The sequence below is a fragment of the Diabrotica virgifera genome, chromosome 8 (genome assembly GCF_917563875.1).
Source record: "Diabrotica virgifera virgifera chromosome 8, PGI_DIABVI_V3a".
NCBI lineage: Eukaryota > Metazoa > Arthropoda > Insecta > Coleoptera > Chrysomelidae > Diabrotica > Diabrotica virgifera.
This window is the reverse complement of record NC_065450.1, coordinates 79,624,892-79,645,471: the sequence shown is the minus strand read 5'-3', so window position 1 is coordinate 79,645,471 and position 20,580 is coordinate 79,624,892. Positions and strand designations below refer to the sequence as shown.

Below are 20,580 nucleotides of genomic sequence, written 5' to 3'. Positions count from 1 at the left end.
AAGCCCCCCTACAACATACTGTAGAAACTGTTGTCATTATTTTATTACTAAGCTGTTATATTTATTTATTAACAATAAGCGCTAAGAGCGTATTGAGGCGGCCGTCAATGTGAGTGCGAGTGAGATTCACCATTGGACGGCCGGAATGGCGGGCATTGTCAATAATTAAAATTCACCGCTTAGTAATACACAACTTAGTATAAAGACACAAATTTCTTTAGGATCTTGTAGGGTAGTCTTTAAACTTTGATTTGGTCACTTCCTGACTTTCATAAAAATAATTTTTAACTGAGTTATTAAACCTTGAAAATGGCTATTTTCAACAATCAATTCAAGAAAAAAATCACAAGAGACCTTTTTTGCTCATAATGACCCAAAGAATCTAACAACAAATTGTACGAATTTAAAAAATTGATTTTTTGAATTTGTTTAAAATCCGACCGCGGTACCTCCCGGCACCCTGAGGATTTGTTATCAGGACCTCTTTTTGAGTAAGTTTGTGGAAAAAAACGAACATAATTTGCCTAACGGAAGCGAGCATACAGTCTGGACTAAGTTTATTTTGTGAAGATTTAACCTAAATAATATATTTTTGATACAAAAAATTAAGAAATGTCTAACTATTAGCAATCAGTGCTGTCACCTATCGTTGGATGTTTATACTTGCACGTAAAGACCTCATGTACAAAAGAAAATTGTGTTTTTAGAACAATCTATTTTACTTCTTGTGAGTTTCGCTCAATTATGGATAGGTGGCAATATCAGATCGAAACTAAATTTGAATGGACCGTGATAGTCGTGACGTCAAATCAATGTTGGCTACTCTGAAATTTTTTCCAAACAAAACAAAAATCTGTCAACAATTCACACGTGGTGTTTATTTTCATTTTTATAATTGGAATATATAGTCCATTCTTTCACGGTTTTTGCTCTAAATTTTAAAGAACCGCTTGGATTGACATGAAATTTGGCATACGCATAGCTTACATGTCAAAGAAAAAAAGTGATATTGTGCCGACGTGTGCTTTTGCCCTGGGGGTGACTTTCACCCCCTCTTGGGGTGAAAAAATATATGTCCAAAACAACTCCGGAAATGGGTAAACTGACTAATTTTAAGTAACTTTTGTTCTATAGAGCTTTTTCGCCAAGTCGACACTTCTCGAGTTATTTGCGAGTGAATATGTTCATTTTTCAACCAAATTACCACATTTTTAGACGGTTTTTCGCAAATAACTCAAAAAGTAAGTATTTTGTCGAAAACATCGTTCTTAGCAAAAATATAGTCTATAAAAAAGTAAAAAAAAATGGTGTACGCGTTAGGTCTCTGGATCGCGTAGAACCAGAGTTATAGCCAATGAAATATAGATTCATATTCACCAAATTTCAAATAGAATATTTCGACGTGAAATATCCAAAAAATTAAGCACTTTTTGGGGAAAACCCATTTTAACTTTTTTAAAGTGTTTAAAAAATGCTTTATTTCTGTTTTTACGAAAAGTTTTTAGCATTAAATTTAAGCAAGTTACGCTCAAAATAAAGTTGGTCCCTTTTGTTTTTGCAAAAAAAAATCGGGAAGACCACCCCCTAATTAGCAACTTAAATGAAATTAATCGTTGCCGCTCCATAAATTATTTTACTTATATTGTGTTTATATGATCTGTAAGTTTCATCGATTCAAAGTGTTTATTTTTGAAAAAATTTGGTTTCAAAGTAAAATTTTTAAAAATTTAAAAATTGTTAGAGATACCAAAAGTCTCGAAATACAAAAAAAGTCAGATTTGCTTTTCTGAATATCATGTATTTTTTTGTTTTTCTGTTAGACAAAAATTGATCAAGATTTGGTGTTTCTAAATTTGCATACATTCGTGGTCAGTGACTCGTTCAACCCCTTTTAACTACAGCCGTTTCAATAATAAGGACTTTGAACCGATGAAACTTACAGATCATATAAACAATATATACACGAGTCAAGAAACTTGTGAAGTCGTTACGATTAAGTTCATTTAAGATACTAATTAGGGGGTGATTTTCTCGATTTTTTTACCAAAACCAAAAGGGACTAACTTTATTTTGAGCGTAACTTGTTTAATTTTGATGCTAGAAATTTTTTTTATAAAACAAAAATGAAGCTTTTTTTAAACACTTTAAATAAGTTTAAATCAGTTTTCCCCGAAATGTGCTTCATTTTTGGTTATTTCACGTTAAATTATTCCACTTGGAATTTGACGAATATGAACATATATTTCATTAGCTATAACTCTGCTTCTACTAAATAAAAAAACGTGATATATTCACTATTTTTTTTAATTTTTTATGGGCTATGTTTTTGCTAAGAATGCTTTTTCGACAAAATACTTACAATTTGAGTTATTTGCGAAAAACCGTCTAAACGCGTGGTTATTTTGTTGAAAAAATGAACATATTCACTGCCAAATAACTCGAAAAGTATTGACTTAGTGAAAAAACTCTATAGAACAAAAGTTACTTTAAATTAGCCAGTTTACCCATTTCCTGACTTTGTTTGGACGAATATTTTTTAACCCCCAAGAGGGGGTGAAAACCACCCCCAGGGCAAAAGCACATATCGGCACAATATAACTTTTTTTCTTTGACTTGTTAGCTGTGTGTATGCCAAATTTCATGTCAGTCCAAGCGGTTCTTTAAAATTTAAAGGTTTTGCAATATTTTACCGTTAATGAATGGACTAATATTGCTTGTAGGATCTTTAATTTTTACAAAATGGTAATGTTGGGTACCCGCGATTGTGATCAATGCTCATAGCATATTTCCCACCATATTTCCAAATAACACAAGTTAAGAACCTAAAGAAACGCAGTAAGTACTATGCAGTGTGTAAACCCTTGATTTTGTGTAGGGTCATTTATAAAATTAAAAGCAATATGATTGATATGACTAACAAGGATTGTGTCTTTAGAAAAAATGTGCAGATGATTGTTAAAATAAAATAAAACTAAAAATGATTACACAAATCACGTGTATAATGAACTGACAGTTGCTTTGTTTGGTATTTTATATCAATATTTGGAAACCTTTTTGACGTTTGACGTCACACTATCACGGTCCATTCTGTTAAAAAGAAGGTGAATAATTTTTATGATTAAATTTTTTTGTTTTGCTTTTTTAGTTTCCGTAAACTTTGATGATTATAATGAGCTGGTTACTATCGTTTATAGAAGTAATTTACAAAATAAATATGGAGATTTCAAATTTCGAATATCTGGGGAACAGATTAGTGATGATTGTTTAAGTAAGTATTATAAATAATTATATATAAAAAAGTTAATTCGCTCATCTCAGATCAATTTTGACAGATTCATAGTTGTAAACCTATACGCTGTGAGCTCCGCTGGTATCGCCAACTAGCGGATTACTAGTGCAACTTCAGTTGGAAATTTAATGACGTATTGCGAATAATAGCAAATATTTGTTTCAAACTATTTATTTAATTAGATTGTAATCGATAGTTAATATCAGTAAGTACAAAAGTTATGATTCAATATGATTATTTTTAAGATTTTCCTTATCATTTTGACATATTGACTGCGAATATTAGTTTCTTTCTTCCCTACTTCCGATACTTTCACAATTATCGTGTAGATGCGACGCTAAGACTAATAGATTAATTATATTATAAAGTGTTTTAAAGTGTATGAAAAACCAAATTTCAGTATTTAAAATGTAAAATGTAAAAATAAAACTATGTTTATTTTCAATAAAACCACATTTAGTTATTTTAAGTTATTTATAGTTTTAGGTGGCATGACTGTGTAATTTTAGTTTCAATGACATTTGTAAATTATTTGATAGTTGTCAAAAACTCATAGCGTAAGAAATAGCATTGTTCTTGATTCTCTTTTTAGGTTTGTATTTTCAAGTTATTTTAGTTATTTTATATTAATGTTTATAATCTTTATTGTACATAGGTATTGTAAATAAACTCTTTTTAGATGAATTCATACGGCTATCTCTTACAAGAATAAGAAGTATGAAACTACTCTTATAAATCAAGAACTTAAGCTGATCAAGCAAAAATAGTGATAAAAATAGATTTTCAAACCGTTATTTGTACAAATTAAGGATGAATATTACATCAATGAAAATTTGTATTGCTATAGAAGCAAGCAGTAGTGATAGTAAGAATAATGTATGTAAATTTAAGTGGTTGCAGCCAACAGAGTCCCGTTTCTATTATGAAATGCCTGCTGAAAAGCAACTTCAAGATTATCATTCTGAACTATTTCGTCTGAAAAAAGTAAAAAATGTTTTAGCATCTATGAAATAAAGAGGATGCTTTAGAACATGTACCATTACCTTAGATGATAATTTAAAAGTGATTTATTTTGATTCAGATGGTGATGTGGTTTATCAAAATGAGTACCTACAACAGACCTTATTACCAGTGTATGAGAAGAAATAAGCGATTGAACAATCTCCACCATTAGTCGAGTTGCTCCAGAAACTTGGTGATACTAGTATACCTAAAGTTGAAAAGAAAAATTACAAAAAAATAAAAGATGATTTCGTACTTCGAAATTTTGATGGTAAAAATGTTCCAATGAATTCATGGCTCAAGACCTTCGAATCAGAATGTTGGTGATGTGAGGTGGATACTGATAAAGACAAGATTTTGATTCTACGTCTGTTTCTTGATGGAATAGCAAAGGAATGGTTTGAATCAAAAATAATAACATTAGGCTTAGATAACAGTTTTGAGGTATGGAAAGTTAATTTTTTTGATAGTTTTTGTGAAACAGGTTGGGATAATCATAGAAAAGCTTATTCTTTTAAGTATATAGGTGGTAGTCTTGTTGATTATGCATTTCGCAAAGAAAATTTATTGCTAAATATCAAAAATGATTTTCCTATTGATATATTAATTGATTTAATTGTGACAAATTTGCCAATTCATATACAAAATAATATTAATAAAGTTGAGGTTACAACAATGGAAAAATTGATAGGTGAGTTACGAAAATTGGAGAGTTCAGTTATAAGCAAGAAGAATAAATCAGAAAATTTTGTACAAATACCTACCAAATTAAATACAATAATACCAAAAGAAAAAAATAGTTGTCAATATTGTGATAAAAAAGGATTCCCTGGGAGGTTTTATCCAGAGGCAATGTGTCGTTTAAAGCAAAAAGATAGAAGGACAATACAAGAAAACAAATCAAATGATATTCAATATGTTAATAATATTGCTATACAGGAGACATTAAATGAACCGACCAAAAAAACTGAATTTGCTGCCATTGATCAAATTAAAAGTATTCCTAAATAATAGAGAATTATGTGGAATCTATTACCCAGGTTCAAATGTTACTCTTCTGAATTCGAAGGTAGCAGGTAAGTTGGGATTAGTTATTCATGAAGATAGGAATATGTTTAAAACGGTAAATGGCAGAACAAATTTTACAGGAAAACTAATTGCAAAAATGAAAATTAATAAAATTGAGAAAAATGTTAATCTTTTTGTAATTAATGATGAATATTTCGAGTATGATATTCTACTTGGATTGGATTCTATTTTGAATTTTCAAATGAAACAAGATTTTGATTTAGAAATTTATCAAAGATTAGATCTAGATATTGAAGAGAAGATTGAAAAGTTTAATCACAATGTTAATTTGACAGAATATTCAATAAACTTTAATGAAGGAATTCCCACAGAGCTTTTTGAAGCAAAATTAGAACATTTAAAGCCAGAGCAGAAAAGTAAAATAGAAATATTACTAAATAAATATGACAATATTTTTGCAAAACATAAATTTGATATTGGGCAAGTTCAAAATAATGAAGTTCAAATTAAACTTTTAGAACATAAATTTGTCGGAAAGAAGCCATACAGATGCTCACTAGAGGACCAAAAAGAGATAGAATTTCAAATTGGACAATTGTTTAAAGCAAATTTAATAGAAGAATCATCTTCGCCCTTTGCAGCACCCGTTATATTGGCTCTTAAAAAAGATGAAGGATCTAAAACAAGATTATGCATTGATTTTCGTGAATTAAATAAATTAATTGTTCCCGAACCACAACCTTTTCCATTAATTGACGAGATTTTGACCAAAACAAGGAATGCTAAATTCTTTACTACTTTAGATATAAATTCTGCTTTTTGGTGTATTCCAGTTCGGAATAAAGATAAATATAAGACAGCTTTTGTTACACAAGATGGTCATTGGCAATGGAAATGCTTACCTTTTGAGCTTAAAACATCACCAGCAATATTTCAAAGAATTTTAAGTAATATTATCAGAAAACATAATTTAAACCCATTTTGTATAAATTACATAGATGATATTTTAATATTTTCAGTATCATTTGAAGAACACTTAGAGCACATTGAAAGACTCATGGAAGCCATCCTTGAAGAGGGATTTAGGCTTAAACTTCTGAAATGTAATTTTGCAAGAGAAGAGGTAAAATATTTGGGACACATTGTGGGAAACAATTCAGTTCGTCCTTTACATGATAATTTAATATCGATCAGAAATTTTCCAGCACCAGATACCAGAAAAAAAATACGACAGTTTTTGGGAAAAGTAAATTTTTACCACAAATATATAAAAGATTCAGCTAGGTTATTAGAGCCATTACATAATTTACTTAGAAAAGATATTAAATTTCACTGGTCTTTAAGCTGCCAAACAGCCTTTGATAAGGTAAAGAGTATCCTCTGCTCTGAACCTATTCTAGCTATTTTTGACCCAAATGCTCCTACAGTTATATATTCCGATGCTAGTAGTTTAGGAGTTGGTGCAGTTCTCAAACAAAAACAAGAAGATGGAGAAATGAAACCTGTGGCTTACTTTTCAAAAAAATTGAACAAATATCAGAAAAACAAAAAAGCAATTTTTTTAGAATGCCTGGCAATTAAAGAAGCATTAAAATTTTGGCAATACTGGCTAATGGGAAGAAAATTTGTCGTTATTACTGATCATAAGCCCCTTGAGGGAAGAGAACTTCGTACAAGACCAGATGAAGAATTAGGAGTTATGACTCATTTTCTTTCACAATTTGATTTCGACATTAAATATGAACCTGGAAAAGAAAATGTAGAAGCAGACTGCCTTTCTAGAAACCCAGTTTTCAAAAATATAGAAAATGCAGAAACATTTATAAAAACAGTGAACCTAGTGACATTAACTGAGATAAAACAAGACCAGAATAATAATCGACAAGCTATAGATAAAATGATAGGAACAATTTCCAACCAAGATGTATTCTATAAATTAAGGAAGAAACAGAAAAAAATAATATTATCCAAAGATTTTGGAGTGGAGTTAATAACAAAAATTCACAAATTTTATGGTCATATTTGTGCTGGTAAAGTAATTAACAAAATTAGGAATTTTTACTACATTAAGAATTTGGATTTATTGGCAAAAGATATCTGCCAGAAATGCGAGATCTGCTGTAAAAATAAAACAAGAGTAGGTCCAAAATATGGTCTCTTGTCACAATTAGGTCCGGCAAAAGAACCTTTCGAGATAATATCCCTAGATACAATAGGAGGATTTGCTGGCAATCGTTCAACAAAAAAATACCTCCACTTACTTGTAGATCATTTTACCAGATATGCATTTGCAGTTACTTCCAAAAATCAGACGACAGGTGATTTTATTAAACTAATATCTAAAATTCAAGATAAACACCCCATAAAAACATTATTAACAGATCAGTATCCGGGAATTAATTCCAAAATATTTAGAAATAATATGAAACAGTTAAATATTCAACTGGTTTTTACAGCAGTGGACTGCCCATTTTCGAATGGTTTCAATGAAAGACTTAATCAAACATTAGTTAATAGAATAAGATGTAAACTAAATGAAAGTAGAAGTAGAGCATGGACAAAAATAGCTGAAGAATGTATAGATGAATATAATAGAACAGATCATTCCGTAACCGGATACAGCCCAGAATATTTGCTTTTTGTAAAAGCGGATCCGATTGTTCCCGAGGAACTTTGTGAAACAAGAAATGTATCAAAAGATAAGCAAATAGCTTATAAAAATTCAGTACGACATCATGAATATAATAAAAAGCTGTATGACAAAAATAGAAAATTCCATGAATTTAAAGAAGGAGATTGGGCATATGTAGAAAATAAATCCAAACTAAATAGAAAAAAACTTGATGAAGTAAGACTAGGCCCATTTCAAATAAAAAAACAAATTTCAAATACTTTACATGAAATAGATATTGGATACAAAAGGAACGATATGAATTATTTTCACATTTCAAAATTGTTGCCTTGTGACCAACCATAGACTTTCATGATTTGTCATACCTGTTGGTGGGGGGATGTAAAAATAAAACTAAGTTTATTTTCAACAAAACCACATTTAGTTATTTTAAGTTATTTATAGTTTTAGGTGGCATGACTGTGTAATTTTAGTTTCAATGACATTTGTAAATTATTTGATAGTTGTCAAAAACTCATAGCGTAAGAAATAGCATTGTTCTTGATTCTCTTTTTAGGTTTGTATTTTTAAGTTATTTTAGTTATTTTATATTAATGTTTATAATGTTTATTGTACATAGGTATTGTAAATAAACTCTTTTTAGATGAATTCATACGGCTATCTCTTACAAGAATAAGAAGTATGAAACTACTCTTATAAATATATTAAAGGTAAAAATATATGCCACAGCTTTGGCTAACTAATATTTTTTCCTATTAATTTTTTAATTTCAATGCTTTAAATTAACCACTTCGACATTTATGTCAAATTTCCAACCAAAGTTCACTGATTTGTCACTATACTGACATGGCGCTCACGAACTTTTAAATATTTCCTCTACCTACGACCTCACAGCGGATATTCCAAAAATTCCTACCTCACAGTATTAAAATAAACCAATAAAATAAACCAAAGCTCAAAATAAACTTTTACCATTGCAAATTCTTTCATTGAAAAAAGAAGGATAACTATTAGAAATAGTGGGAGTGTAGCTATACCTACTACACCCAATCAACTTTTGCGAAAATTGACAAGAGAATTTTTTTAATTAGAATAACCTAAAAATATTTTTTCTACGGCCGTGCTAAAAGAGCCACTTTCACGAACGCATTTTGTTTGCGAAAGTTGCACTTTCCCGCACGGCGTGCGTGAAAGCAAATTTTCCCGCACGGCGTGCGGGAAAGTAAAATACCTTGTAATATGGCATTATAATATATTATAATACATGCAATAAACTAATAGATATTATTTACTAATTTATTTCAAATTTATCACAAGGTTCTCTAAATGTTCGCTTGTTATGTGCTAAGACTAAAGTCGCCCCAGTCAAAATATTGACTATTCCTCGATTAGAATTGTGTGGTAGCTTATTATTGGTCCAACTTATGCAAGCTGTTTCAGATTCTGTTACTTTTCAGTACATCCCATATTATTGGTGTGATTCACAAATTGTTTTGCATTGGCTCAATAATGACCCAGCAAACCTTCAAGTTTTTGTTGGAAACTTTTGATAAAACCAAGTTCTGTGATTTACTAGATATATCAAACCTTCATGAAATGAGAAAGAAATCTAAGGCATCAGTTTCTATAATAAATGATTTTAATTCACTTTTTTATAAATACTCGAATCTGAACAAATTAATTAGAATTATGGCTTATTGTAGAAGATTTGTTAATAATTCAAAGTCAAAGTCTATTAGTAAAAGGTATGGACCGATTTCAGCAATCGAATTTACTGATTCAGAGGTTTTTCTTGTTAGATTAGCTCAGACAGAAAGTTTTGTTGAAAAAATTTCATTATTAAATAACGGTAAAGACCTTCCGTCAAGGAGTAGATTATTACCGTTAACGCCTTTTCTAGATGACACTGGATTATTGAGAGTAGGAGGACGTCTTAGAAAATCTTCTAGGAATTATGATGGGAAACATCCCTTACTATTAGATAAGATTCATGTTTTAAGCAAACTAATATTGAGACATGAGCATGTGCAACTTCAGCATGCAGGTCCACAACTCTTGTTAGCGACAGTTCGTCAAAAATTTTGGATAATTGCGTGGATGTCCCAAGCTAAAACAGTTGTAAGGAATTGCATTAGATGCTATCGGTTTAAACCCAAACCTGGTTCTACTATTATGGCTGATTTGCCAGAACATCGTGTTAATATATCACAACCTTTTTTCATAACTGGATTAGATTACGCAGGGCCAGTTACATTAAAGAATAGAAAAGGTCGCGGATGTAAAACGTATAAAGCGTACATATGTTTATTTATTTGCTTTGCCACGAAAGCAGTATATTTAGAATTAATTAGTTATTTGACTTCTGAAGCTTTTATGGCAGGCATCTGTATTCAGATAACGGTGCAAGTTTTGTAGGTGCCAAAAATGAACTAAAAATTTTGTATGATTTCATTAGAAAATCAGAGGATGAAATTGTCGCCTCTTGCGTAGCTCAGAATATTATATTATGGCATTTCATTCCTCCTAGTACTTCAAATTTCAGGGGATTATGGGAAAGTAATATAAAGGGGGTAAAATAAAATAAAATATTATTTATCTCGTATTATTGGTCAAACTCTTCTAACTTATGAAGAATTCTGTACATTTTTAATTTAGATTGAAGGCACTTTGAATTCACGTCCTTTATATGCTCTATCATCTGATCCTAACGATTCTTCTTCAGGTTTCTTCCCCTATCGGAGCTTGGAAATCATCATTGCTATTTTAATTTTATTGGCCGCACTTCTTAATAATTCTAATGAGCTGCAACCGAACCACTCTCGAACCATCCTAACGATTACACTCCTTTAACTCCCTCACATTTTTTAATCGAAAGACCGATGACCGCTGTCCCTGATCATACGTTTCAAGGAGAGATAAAAATAAACCAATTGTCCAGATTCCAACTGATTCAGAAATTTTTGCAAGACTTTTGGAAGCACTGGTCAAAGATTTACCTGAATGATCTCCAACAACGTCATAAATGGAGAAGCAGTACTTCCACGATTCAAGTTGGATTTTTAGTGCTCTTAAAATCTGACGACAATTTGCCCACTTGTCAGTGGCAGTTAGGAAGAATAGTGTCTGTTCACCCTGGTGATGATGGTGAAATTCGAGTGGTAACTGTTAAAACCGCTCATGGACTTTATAAACGAGGAATAACTAAAATTTGTCCATTACCATTAGCTGAGACTTGTTTCTAGTGTTCCTATGAGAGTATGGACAAAAAGTATTAATTATTATTGGATAGACAGTTGCGCCATTGCTCAATGACGGGAAAAAACAAGCATCAAAAAATACACAACATATATTTGTCAGATTGATTGCCATTATTATAATTCACATTTTAGCAATTATAATTACTTTTTTTAGCTAAATATAAGAAGTTTTGATTATTATTACAGTCCATTCTATCGAAGTTGTCCAGTGTTCATGTTGAAATGAAATTAGCGCGATTATTTCATTCATAGGAGATTCTGACCAATAGAAAGCTACAGAAATGCAAATTAAGGTGATAATTTTTGATAATATCCCGTCGTCAATTATATTACGTCAGATGCCCTTCGTTGCTACGAAAAATACATTTTCCGCACGGCGTGCGTGAAAGTAAATTTTCCCGGACGGCGTGCGGGAAAATAAAATACCTGGTAATATGTCATTATAATATATTATAATACATGCAATAAACTAATATTTAGATAAAATCAATGGGAAAGTCCCCGTAGCTGGCTGTATACCATAGTTAAAAAAACCATACAGAAGTAAAAACTTCTTTTGTATATTGGTATAAAAAGTTTTATTAAAAAACATAAAAGTCCTCCAAAAGGATTTGCAAAACGTTTTCAATCTGAATCAGATCATCCTCAGTGCGTTCTGCTTCGTAAAAGAAACTAGCAACTTTTTTTTGTTGGTCTGTGTCCATTGAACTGGCAAGAACCACAAGTTCTTAACGAGCAGGGAACCATGTTGCCCTTTGAGCACTCCTAGCACATTTCATCTTGTAACATCGACTTGGAGTGCTACAAATATCATTTAAGTATTATGTAAACCATTAATATCGATGTAACCTTTTTCAAAAAGTTGCTAGTTTCTTTTACGAAGCAGAACGCACTGAGGATGATCTGATTCAGATTGAAAACGTTTTGCAAATCCTTTTGGAGGACTTTTATGTTTTTTAATAAAACTTTTTATACCAATATACAAAAGAAGTTTTTACTTCTGTATGGTTTAATATTTAGATATTATTTACTAATTTATTTCAAATTTATCTTATTGTGTTCATGTTTTAATGAAATTAGCGCGATTATTTCATTCATAGGAGATTCTGACCAATAGAAAGCTACAGAAATCTAAATTAAACTGAAAATTTTTGATAATTTCCCGTCGTCAAGTATATTACGTCAGATGCCCTTCGTTGCTATTAAAAAATACATTCAGTGACATTAATGACAATTAATGTTTTAAAAATTATAAAAGTGATGACTTTCAACCGTAAAATATTTATAAAAACTGTGTGTTTAATTGTACTAATTTGTACTTACATAAATAAATTACAATAAAATTTTGGTTTTGAACAGTTTTATTCATGAAATAATCGCAAGAAATTGCACTCGACCTCCAAAATTAATATATAATTTTAGAGCTCTTGTGCAATTATTACTGATAATTCGATGAAATAAAATTATTTTGACGTAATATTTAAAAGTCAGATCAGTAGACAATTACAATGGTTTTGAATCGTCGTCATGGAAACCAATATCGTCGTTGTGGTAACCCATTATATTGAAAGTTTGGTTTTGACCACCTTGTCAAAGAATTAATTTGTGTATTTTCACTTCTATATAAAAATTTATATAACTCTCATGGCTTTTTTCCAAAAGTACAGTCCTAGAAAAAATATTGCTCCTAACTCATGCAGAAAGTGTCTTCTACGCACTCGACCGCTATCGCGTCGTTCGGGTCAACGGCAGTCTCGTGCGTGAAAGAATCACTTTCCGCACTAGTTAGGGAAATAACTATTGTAGGGCAGAAAAGTGACCTTTTAAATTTGTTTAAAAAATTGTTTAATAATTTCTGGTGTTAAGAGAGTCTAGCTTTAGACACAAGGGTTGTAAGTTCAAATCTCAGCTGGGTAGGAAATTGTTCTTTATTAAAAATCTAATAAATAAAAATAATTTCTTTCCTTGTGGGATCAGTATTCACTTGGAGTAACCGCTGACATTCTAATGCAATAAGTGTCTCTTTGTAAAGACAATGAAGTTGAGTTTAGTAAGTAACAAACTATAAGTAACAAGACATTTACTCAACACACACACACACTACGCATTACTATAATATGTTTGCAACTGACTTAATGATTAATATCTACCTATGCATTAAGGGGACAGGCGCAAAATGTCGCCTGTCAAAATTTTCAACGTGTTTTAAATGTATTCATTTTCCCAACTCCTGAGAAAACTAATAAGTATTTTTGAAAAATTTAAACACAGGGTCGACAGTTTCATTAAAACAAAGTTTCGTTTGAATGAAATATTTGCAATTAAAAATCCCACTAAATTGTCTCTTTTATTTTCACCCCTGTAACTTATTAAAATAAACATTAGATATAGAGGTTTTCAGTGATTTTCGACCCCCGCAGTAATAATGTAATCTTTCATTCTCCGTTTAAATTTTTCAAAAATATTTATTAGTTTTCTCAGGATTCAAAAAAAATTAATACATTTAAAACACATTAAACATCTTGAGAAGCGACATTTTGCGCCTATACCCTTAAAAAATCTGACTTCGCAAAAAAATAATTGCTAAAACTAGACAGTCTTAGATTAGCGAACGGACTATATTGTAATAGTCCAGAAAGCCACTGCGCATCCGCTAGGAAAAATATTCTAATTCGGATGATTTTTTGCACAATCTTACTCAAAGAGGACCCCTTTTAACAAATTTGCATGTTGCCAGGACCAAAAGTTAGTCAAACAATTTTTAACATTTTTTTAACATTTTTTTTTTTTTGTTTTTTTGTAAAATTATTTTTTTTTGCATGTAACAAAATTTTTTTAGGTTTTTTGGATCATTTCAAACAGAAAAGGTCTTTAGTGACTTTTCTCTAAAGTTGATACTTTTTGACATATAAGCGATTAAAAATTGAAAAATTGCGAAATCGGCCATTTTTAACCCTCAAAAACTATGTGAAAAACTGAAAATTTGAATGTTTCCAAGGTAGGTAGATATTCTTTAAACATCGATTGATGAAATTCCGAAGAGTTCTTTGCAATACAATATCAAAAACCCCTTTGTTTTTTAATTGCCAATCAAGCGTGCGCGACACAATTTTCCACCGTTGCATGTGTATCTATGGTGTCTATGGTGAATATGAAAGGAATAAATTCGTTATTTCGTAAATCGGCGACTTTAAGGAAAAATCCCGAAACAGGTCGATTTTTGTTTTTAAGTTATGATATTGTGACATATATGGTATACTAGTGACGTCACCCATCTGGGCGGGATGACGTAATCGATGATTTTTTTAAATGAGAATAGGGGTCGTGTGTTAGCTCATTTGAAAGGTTCTTTAATTCTCTATTCAGTAATATAAACATTTACATAATTACTTATACAGGGTGTCCAATAATTTAATTTTTTTTTCAATTTGCCAAATGATTTAATTTAATAAAAAATTTTTGGACACCCTGTATAAATAATTATGTACGTGTTTATATAACTGAATATAAAATTGAAGAACTTTTCAAATGAGCCAGCACACGACCCGTATTCTCATTTAAAAAAATCATCGATTACGTCATCACGCCCAGATGGATGACGTCACTAGTATACTATATATGCCACAATATCATAACTTAAAAATAAAAACCGACTTATTTCGGGATTTTTCCTTAAAGTCACCGGTTTACGAAATAACGAATTTATTCCTTTCATTTGCACCATACTGTATACACATGCAACGGTGAAAAATAGTGTCGCGCACGCTTGATTGGCAATTAAAAAACAAAGGGGTTTTTGATATTGTATTGCAAAAAACTCTTCGGAATTTCATCAATCGATGTTTAAAGAATATCCACCTACCTTGGCAACATTCAAATTTTCAGTTTTTCACATAGTTTTTGAGGGTTAAAAATGGCCGATTTCGCAATTTTTCAATTTTTAATCGCTTATACCGGGTGGTGAATTGGAACACGGGCCATAGGAAACTCAATGTAAAAATCTAAACTGTTGAATTCCTGCTTCCCTAATTATTTTACATCAAAAGTCATAAGAAACTATTTGTAGAGAATTGAAATCTGTATTGAAAACAACTGTTAATATTGTTCTACGAACAATAATTATTCAAAATTTTGTAAAAATATAATACAATTTTCAGAGAAATACGCCAAAGTTACGCCACACACAGTGCAATAATGTGTATAAGATTGCATTCGGTGACAATGAATTTATTATTTTAACAATTTGAACTGTCAATTTCTTTATTTATTTTATCATTTATTGTTTAAAACACAATAAAGTTGATCAGATACCCTCAGTTGAGGAGAAAGTATTAATAATAAAGATATTTTCTTCAGTCAATAATGTGCTCACTGTCAGTTAAATAGTAACGTGTGGCCTAACATGCCCACACATACCTACTGCGGTAAATACATTATATTCTTCAAAATTTTGGAATGTGTTTAAATCGTAGAACGATTGTAACTTCTTAGTTCAGAGAAATAAGGAAAAAAAATATCGTGTTGGTGACACATCCCCCTCCAGGCTGAAACCAAATTTTTCGAGTAATATGGTCATCTATAATAATAACCTATATGTTTCCTGCAGCCGATTTTGATGATATACATAGTTATAAACAAATGAAGATCAAAAAACGGTAAATTTTCGCTTTTTTCGTCTCTTACTAAAAAATTGGGCATTTTAAACAAATTTGAGAGTAATAAACTCATAAACCGTATAAAAAACTTCAATATGGCGTTCGCTGAATATGTCTATCCTTATTGGTTACTTAGAAAATTGCCAAATAAATAATAAATTTTGAGTTTTTTTAAATATTCATAACTTATGTAAAAATTAACTTAGAACCTTCTTATTACATGGAATGCTGAGACTTATGGTGCTTAAATTACACCCTAAATTCCAAAGCAATTGGTCAAATAGTTTAAAAGTTATTTAATTTGTTTATCCAAAATTAATTTTTTTTGCAACACTGTAAGTCAGAAAATGATGAAGTTACAGTAATATTTTGGATAGTTTATGAAAGAAGAAAATTTACAGTATTAATTTAATTTAAAAAAAATGACAAAAAATAATTATAGATATTGCAAAATAATTTTGCAAAAACATGTGAATTAAAAAAATGGGGGGGCTAACTTTGTCCCTAAATGTCCTAGAACAGTTGTTTTTCTTTCTAAATGTGTATAAAAATTCAGTCTTTCTAAATATGAAAAACTAATTTTTCTACGGGTAACGGTTAAAAAGTTATTCTAATTGTTTATAAGTAAGCAAAAAATGGACATGTTTTTGCAAAATAATTTTACACTGTTTAAAATTATTTTTTGTCATTTATTTTTAATTAAGGTAATAGTATAAATGTTCTTCTTTCATAAACTGTCCGAAGTATTATTGTAACCTCATAATTTTCTGACTTACAGTGTTGCAAAAAAAATGAATTTGGGAAAAATAAATTAAATAACTTTTAAACTATTTGACCAATTGCTTTGAAATTTAAAATATAATTTAAGTACAAGAAGTCTCGGCATTCCGCGTAATAAGAAGATTCTAAGTTAATTTTTACCTAAGTTACGAATATTTATAAAAACTCAATATTTATGATTTATTTTGCAATTTTCTAAGCAACCAATAAGGTTGGACATATTCAGCGAATGCCATATTGAAGTTTTTTATACGATTTATGAGTTTCTTACTCTCAAATTTGTTTAAAGTGCTTAACTTTTTGGTAATAGACGAAAAAAGCGATAATTTACCGTTTTTCGATCTTCATTTGTTTATAACTATGTATATCATCAAAATCGGCTGCAGGAAACATATAGGTTAATAATATAGATGTCCATACTACTCAAAAAATTTGGTTTCGGCCTGGAGGGGGATGTGTCACGAGAAAAACCTTATTTCTCTGGACTATCTGTTTTAATACAGATTTCAATCCTCTACAAATAACTTCTCATGACTTTTGATGTAACATAATTAGGGAAGCAGGAATTCAACAGTTTAAAATTTTACATTGAGTTTCCTATGGCCCGTTTTCCGATTCACCACCCTGTATGTCAAAAACTATCAACTTTAGAGAAAAGTCACTAAAGACCTTTTCTGTTTGGAACGATCCAAAAAACCTAAAAAAAATTGTTGCATGCAAAAAAAAACAATTTTAGGAAAAAACAAAAAAAAACGTTTAATAAACTTTTGACCAACTTTTGGTCCTGGCAACATGCAAATTTGTTAAAAGGGGTCCTTTTTGAGTAAGATTGTGCAAAAAATCCGAATTAGAATATTTTTCCTAGCGGATGCGCAGTGGCTTTCTGGACTATAAGGTTCTCTTCCTTTATAATAAATTAATTTTATATGCACATAGTCATTTTTTCATAACGTTTTTATTATTTTTTTTTAGTTCCAGAACCACCAGTACAACTGAATATAAAATAAAATTTGTATTTAATTCATAAGTATACCTATTATAAAATAAAATATTTTTTAATTTGTTTAATATTTTTTGTGATATTTAAATATAAAAATAAACTTTAATATACCAATCTATCCACATTATTTTAATGTTTAATAATTGCACACTGTAGCAAGAAGAATAAATGTGCGCGTGCCTTTACCTAATAGGTGTAGACGTACGTTAACTGAATTAGTGACAATTCGAGTTCGGCAGCTAACTTCGGGGAGAGAGGTTATGAATATGCTTGGTCACGCCTAGACTTTTTTTAAATATTACTTGTTACTTTTACAATAGTTGTTAGACACAAATCAACACGTCTCACACAAATATATTAAACCTAAAATAAACTGTTTGCACGTTTATTTCCCAGGCAATCCTACAATTGAAACCTCTATACTCTGGGTATAGAAATTTTGAAGAAAAAACCTGACGAAATAGTGGGAAAATAAATGAGAAGAGATTTAAGACAAAAAGAAGAGGGGCTTAGCTCAGAAGGACAAATTAAATGGGCAGAGAGACACTAAATCTCAAGTGGGTATTCGGGCTAGCTTCTATACACCGAATATTGGCTTTATTAGAGATACAAAAAGGAAAGGTTTGATAATGAAATTATAGCAACTAGGAAGAAAATGAGACCTGCAAACACAAAAATGGAAGAAAAATAGATAAGAATGCTAGAGATAAATAATATCGAGATACAACAAAGAAAGAAGAAGAACAAAGGGCGCCAACTCGAACGAACAACTCGGCTCTCAGAACCAAGAAGTTGGACAGGTTCGAGATTTTTGAAGTAACGAACAATAGGAGTTCTATGACACTGATTACAACCACCTGAAATACAAAATACTAAATACTAATCTTGTCTTGCTATATTGTATACTGGTAATACAGACTGAAATAAAACCTCAACCTTTCTAATAACAAATATATTAACAATAATAACTATATTATACATACATTGACAATGTAATATATAAATCAAAACACAATAACAGTAGTAGTGGGTGGTATAACGGTCAAACAGGACCAAAAAGCCACTAACTTACAATTAACCACTACACACTGCGCTAAGTAAATGTATTAGTAGAAAATCCAAAGCAAAAAGTCCGTGTGAATAGCACTAAGTCCTTACAACTAAAAAGTTATTAATTATTTCCTAAATTGAACTCGTCTAGTGAGATACGTACACGACAAGAACGCTACGGTTACCAAAAATTAAGTATCTCATCTAGCAAAAATACTAATTATTATATAATTGATTTATATAAATGAGCTGGTCAGACTCTTAATATACAATGTAAAAACCTACAAGACATATTCCCTATTTGAAATCCGCGACAAACCTTTAACGACCCCTTCCCTATCAAATTTTCAAGATACAATTATTATTTATAATGATTATTGAACAAGACCTAATTTTATTTATTTGAAACTACTGATGGCGACCCAACGTTATATAGGCCCTTTTCAACACAAAAAGTGAACCAATACCTTTTGTGCGAAGGAAAAGAACTAACAAAAAGGCTTTCTGAGACTGTTATTTTCGAATATAAGTTCTTAAAGGTAACTTACAGTGACCAGATTCAAAAGTGTGTATACTCTTTGCTGTTGAATATCCTTTTAAACTGCATTGTTGTGCTAAAATACCAACGCTTTGGTTTAATTGTGCTGTATGAATGTCAGTTTGGACTATCCTATGATTTGGATATCGTCTAATGAGCAACTATTACCTCAGAAGTGCTTCTAAGTTCACAGAAATTTCAGAACTTAGCTCAGAATCCAAAAACTGCTTACTTGATAGTGAATCATCTGTTACCATGCAACAAGACGAGTCTGCTGTTCCCGCTACCATGCAACATGACGAGTCTGCTATTCCCCCTGCTCCTATAATGATGACCAATGAACAATTTCAAAGTTTAATTGCTAGCATGACAAAAGTAATTGTCCAAAATCAGGCCCAAAGCATTACTAAAAGTGGAAACTTTTCAAACTCTTCTTCCAGATTTTCTGGCAATAAAAATAAAGATGTAGAAGCATTTATAAGTGCCATAACCATTTTTAAAGATTGTGTTAACATTTCAGATGAAAATGCAATAAAAGGTTTGCCGATGTTATTAGATCATCATGCTGCAACTTGGTGGCACGGTATCCACTCGACAATCCTTAGTTGGAATGATGTATTAAAGGCGTTAAGACACTCTTATGATTTGAACATGCCACCATATAAAACTTTCAAAGAACTGTTTTCCCGTGATCAAGGTGAGAGAGAACCGACAGATATTTTTGTTAATTCTTGTCGTGCACTCATTGCTAGGTTGTCAAAACCACCTGAGCTACACATAACTCATCAAATTGACATGGTATATGCTTTACTCAATCGTAGAATTACAAATAGATTTCCGAGAGATCAAATTAAATCTTTTGCTGATCGTATTGAAAAATCAAGAGCGATTGAAGATAGTTTTGAAGAAAAGCCTAAAGATAAAGGTAATACACTGGTTGGAAACAAACCCTCTGGAAATAATGACAGCAAATCTACCAGATCAAGACCAAAATGTCAGTTTTGTAATAATTTTGTGCATGTGCAAGAAAATTGTCGTAAATTTGCTGCAACTCAACAAAGAAGTCAATCCAGCACTTCTCAAGTTTCAAATGGATCTAGAGTTACATGCTATGGATGCGGAGCACCTGGTTATATGAGGTCCCAATGTCCTACTTGTCGAAGTTCGAGCAATCAGCCCACCTCTCCAAATTCAGCTACTACCACTCACACTTCAAGTCTAGATGTGCTTTACACAGATGTATGTGCAGTATCCCTCATGTCTAGACCGTTGATCGAAGTTAGTATTATTGGAAGACATGGGTTAGTATATATCGATTCTGGCGCTAGAAATACAATTGCAGGTAATC

General features: G+C 30.9%; 1 protein-coding gene across 1 annotated transcript in view; it reads left to right on the top strand.

Annotated features, from left to right (window-relative positions):
- Positions 1 to 17,762, top strand: part of LOC126890730 (uncharacterized) — a 101,563-nt gene extending 83,801 nt beyond the window's left edge. The window contains exons 6-7 of the mRNA XM_050659900.1: positions 3,146 to 3,268; positions 17,617 to 17,762. Of these exons, the coding sequence (XP_050515857.1) occupies positions 3,146 to 3,268; positions 17,617 to 17,651 (158 nt within the window). The 3' untranslated portion in view covers positions 17,652 to 17,762. The remainder of the gene's footprint in view (positions 1 to 3,145; positions 3,269 to 17,616) is intronic.
- Positions 17,763 to 20,580: the final 2,818 nt, after the last annotated feature.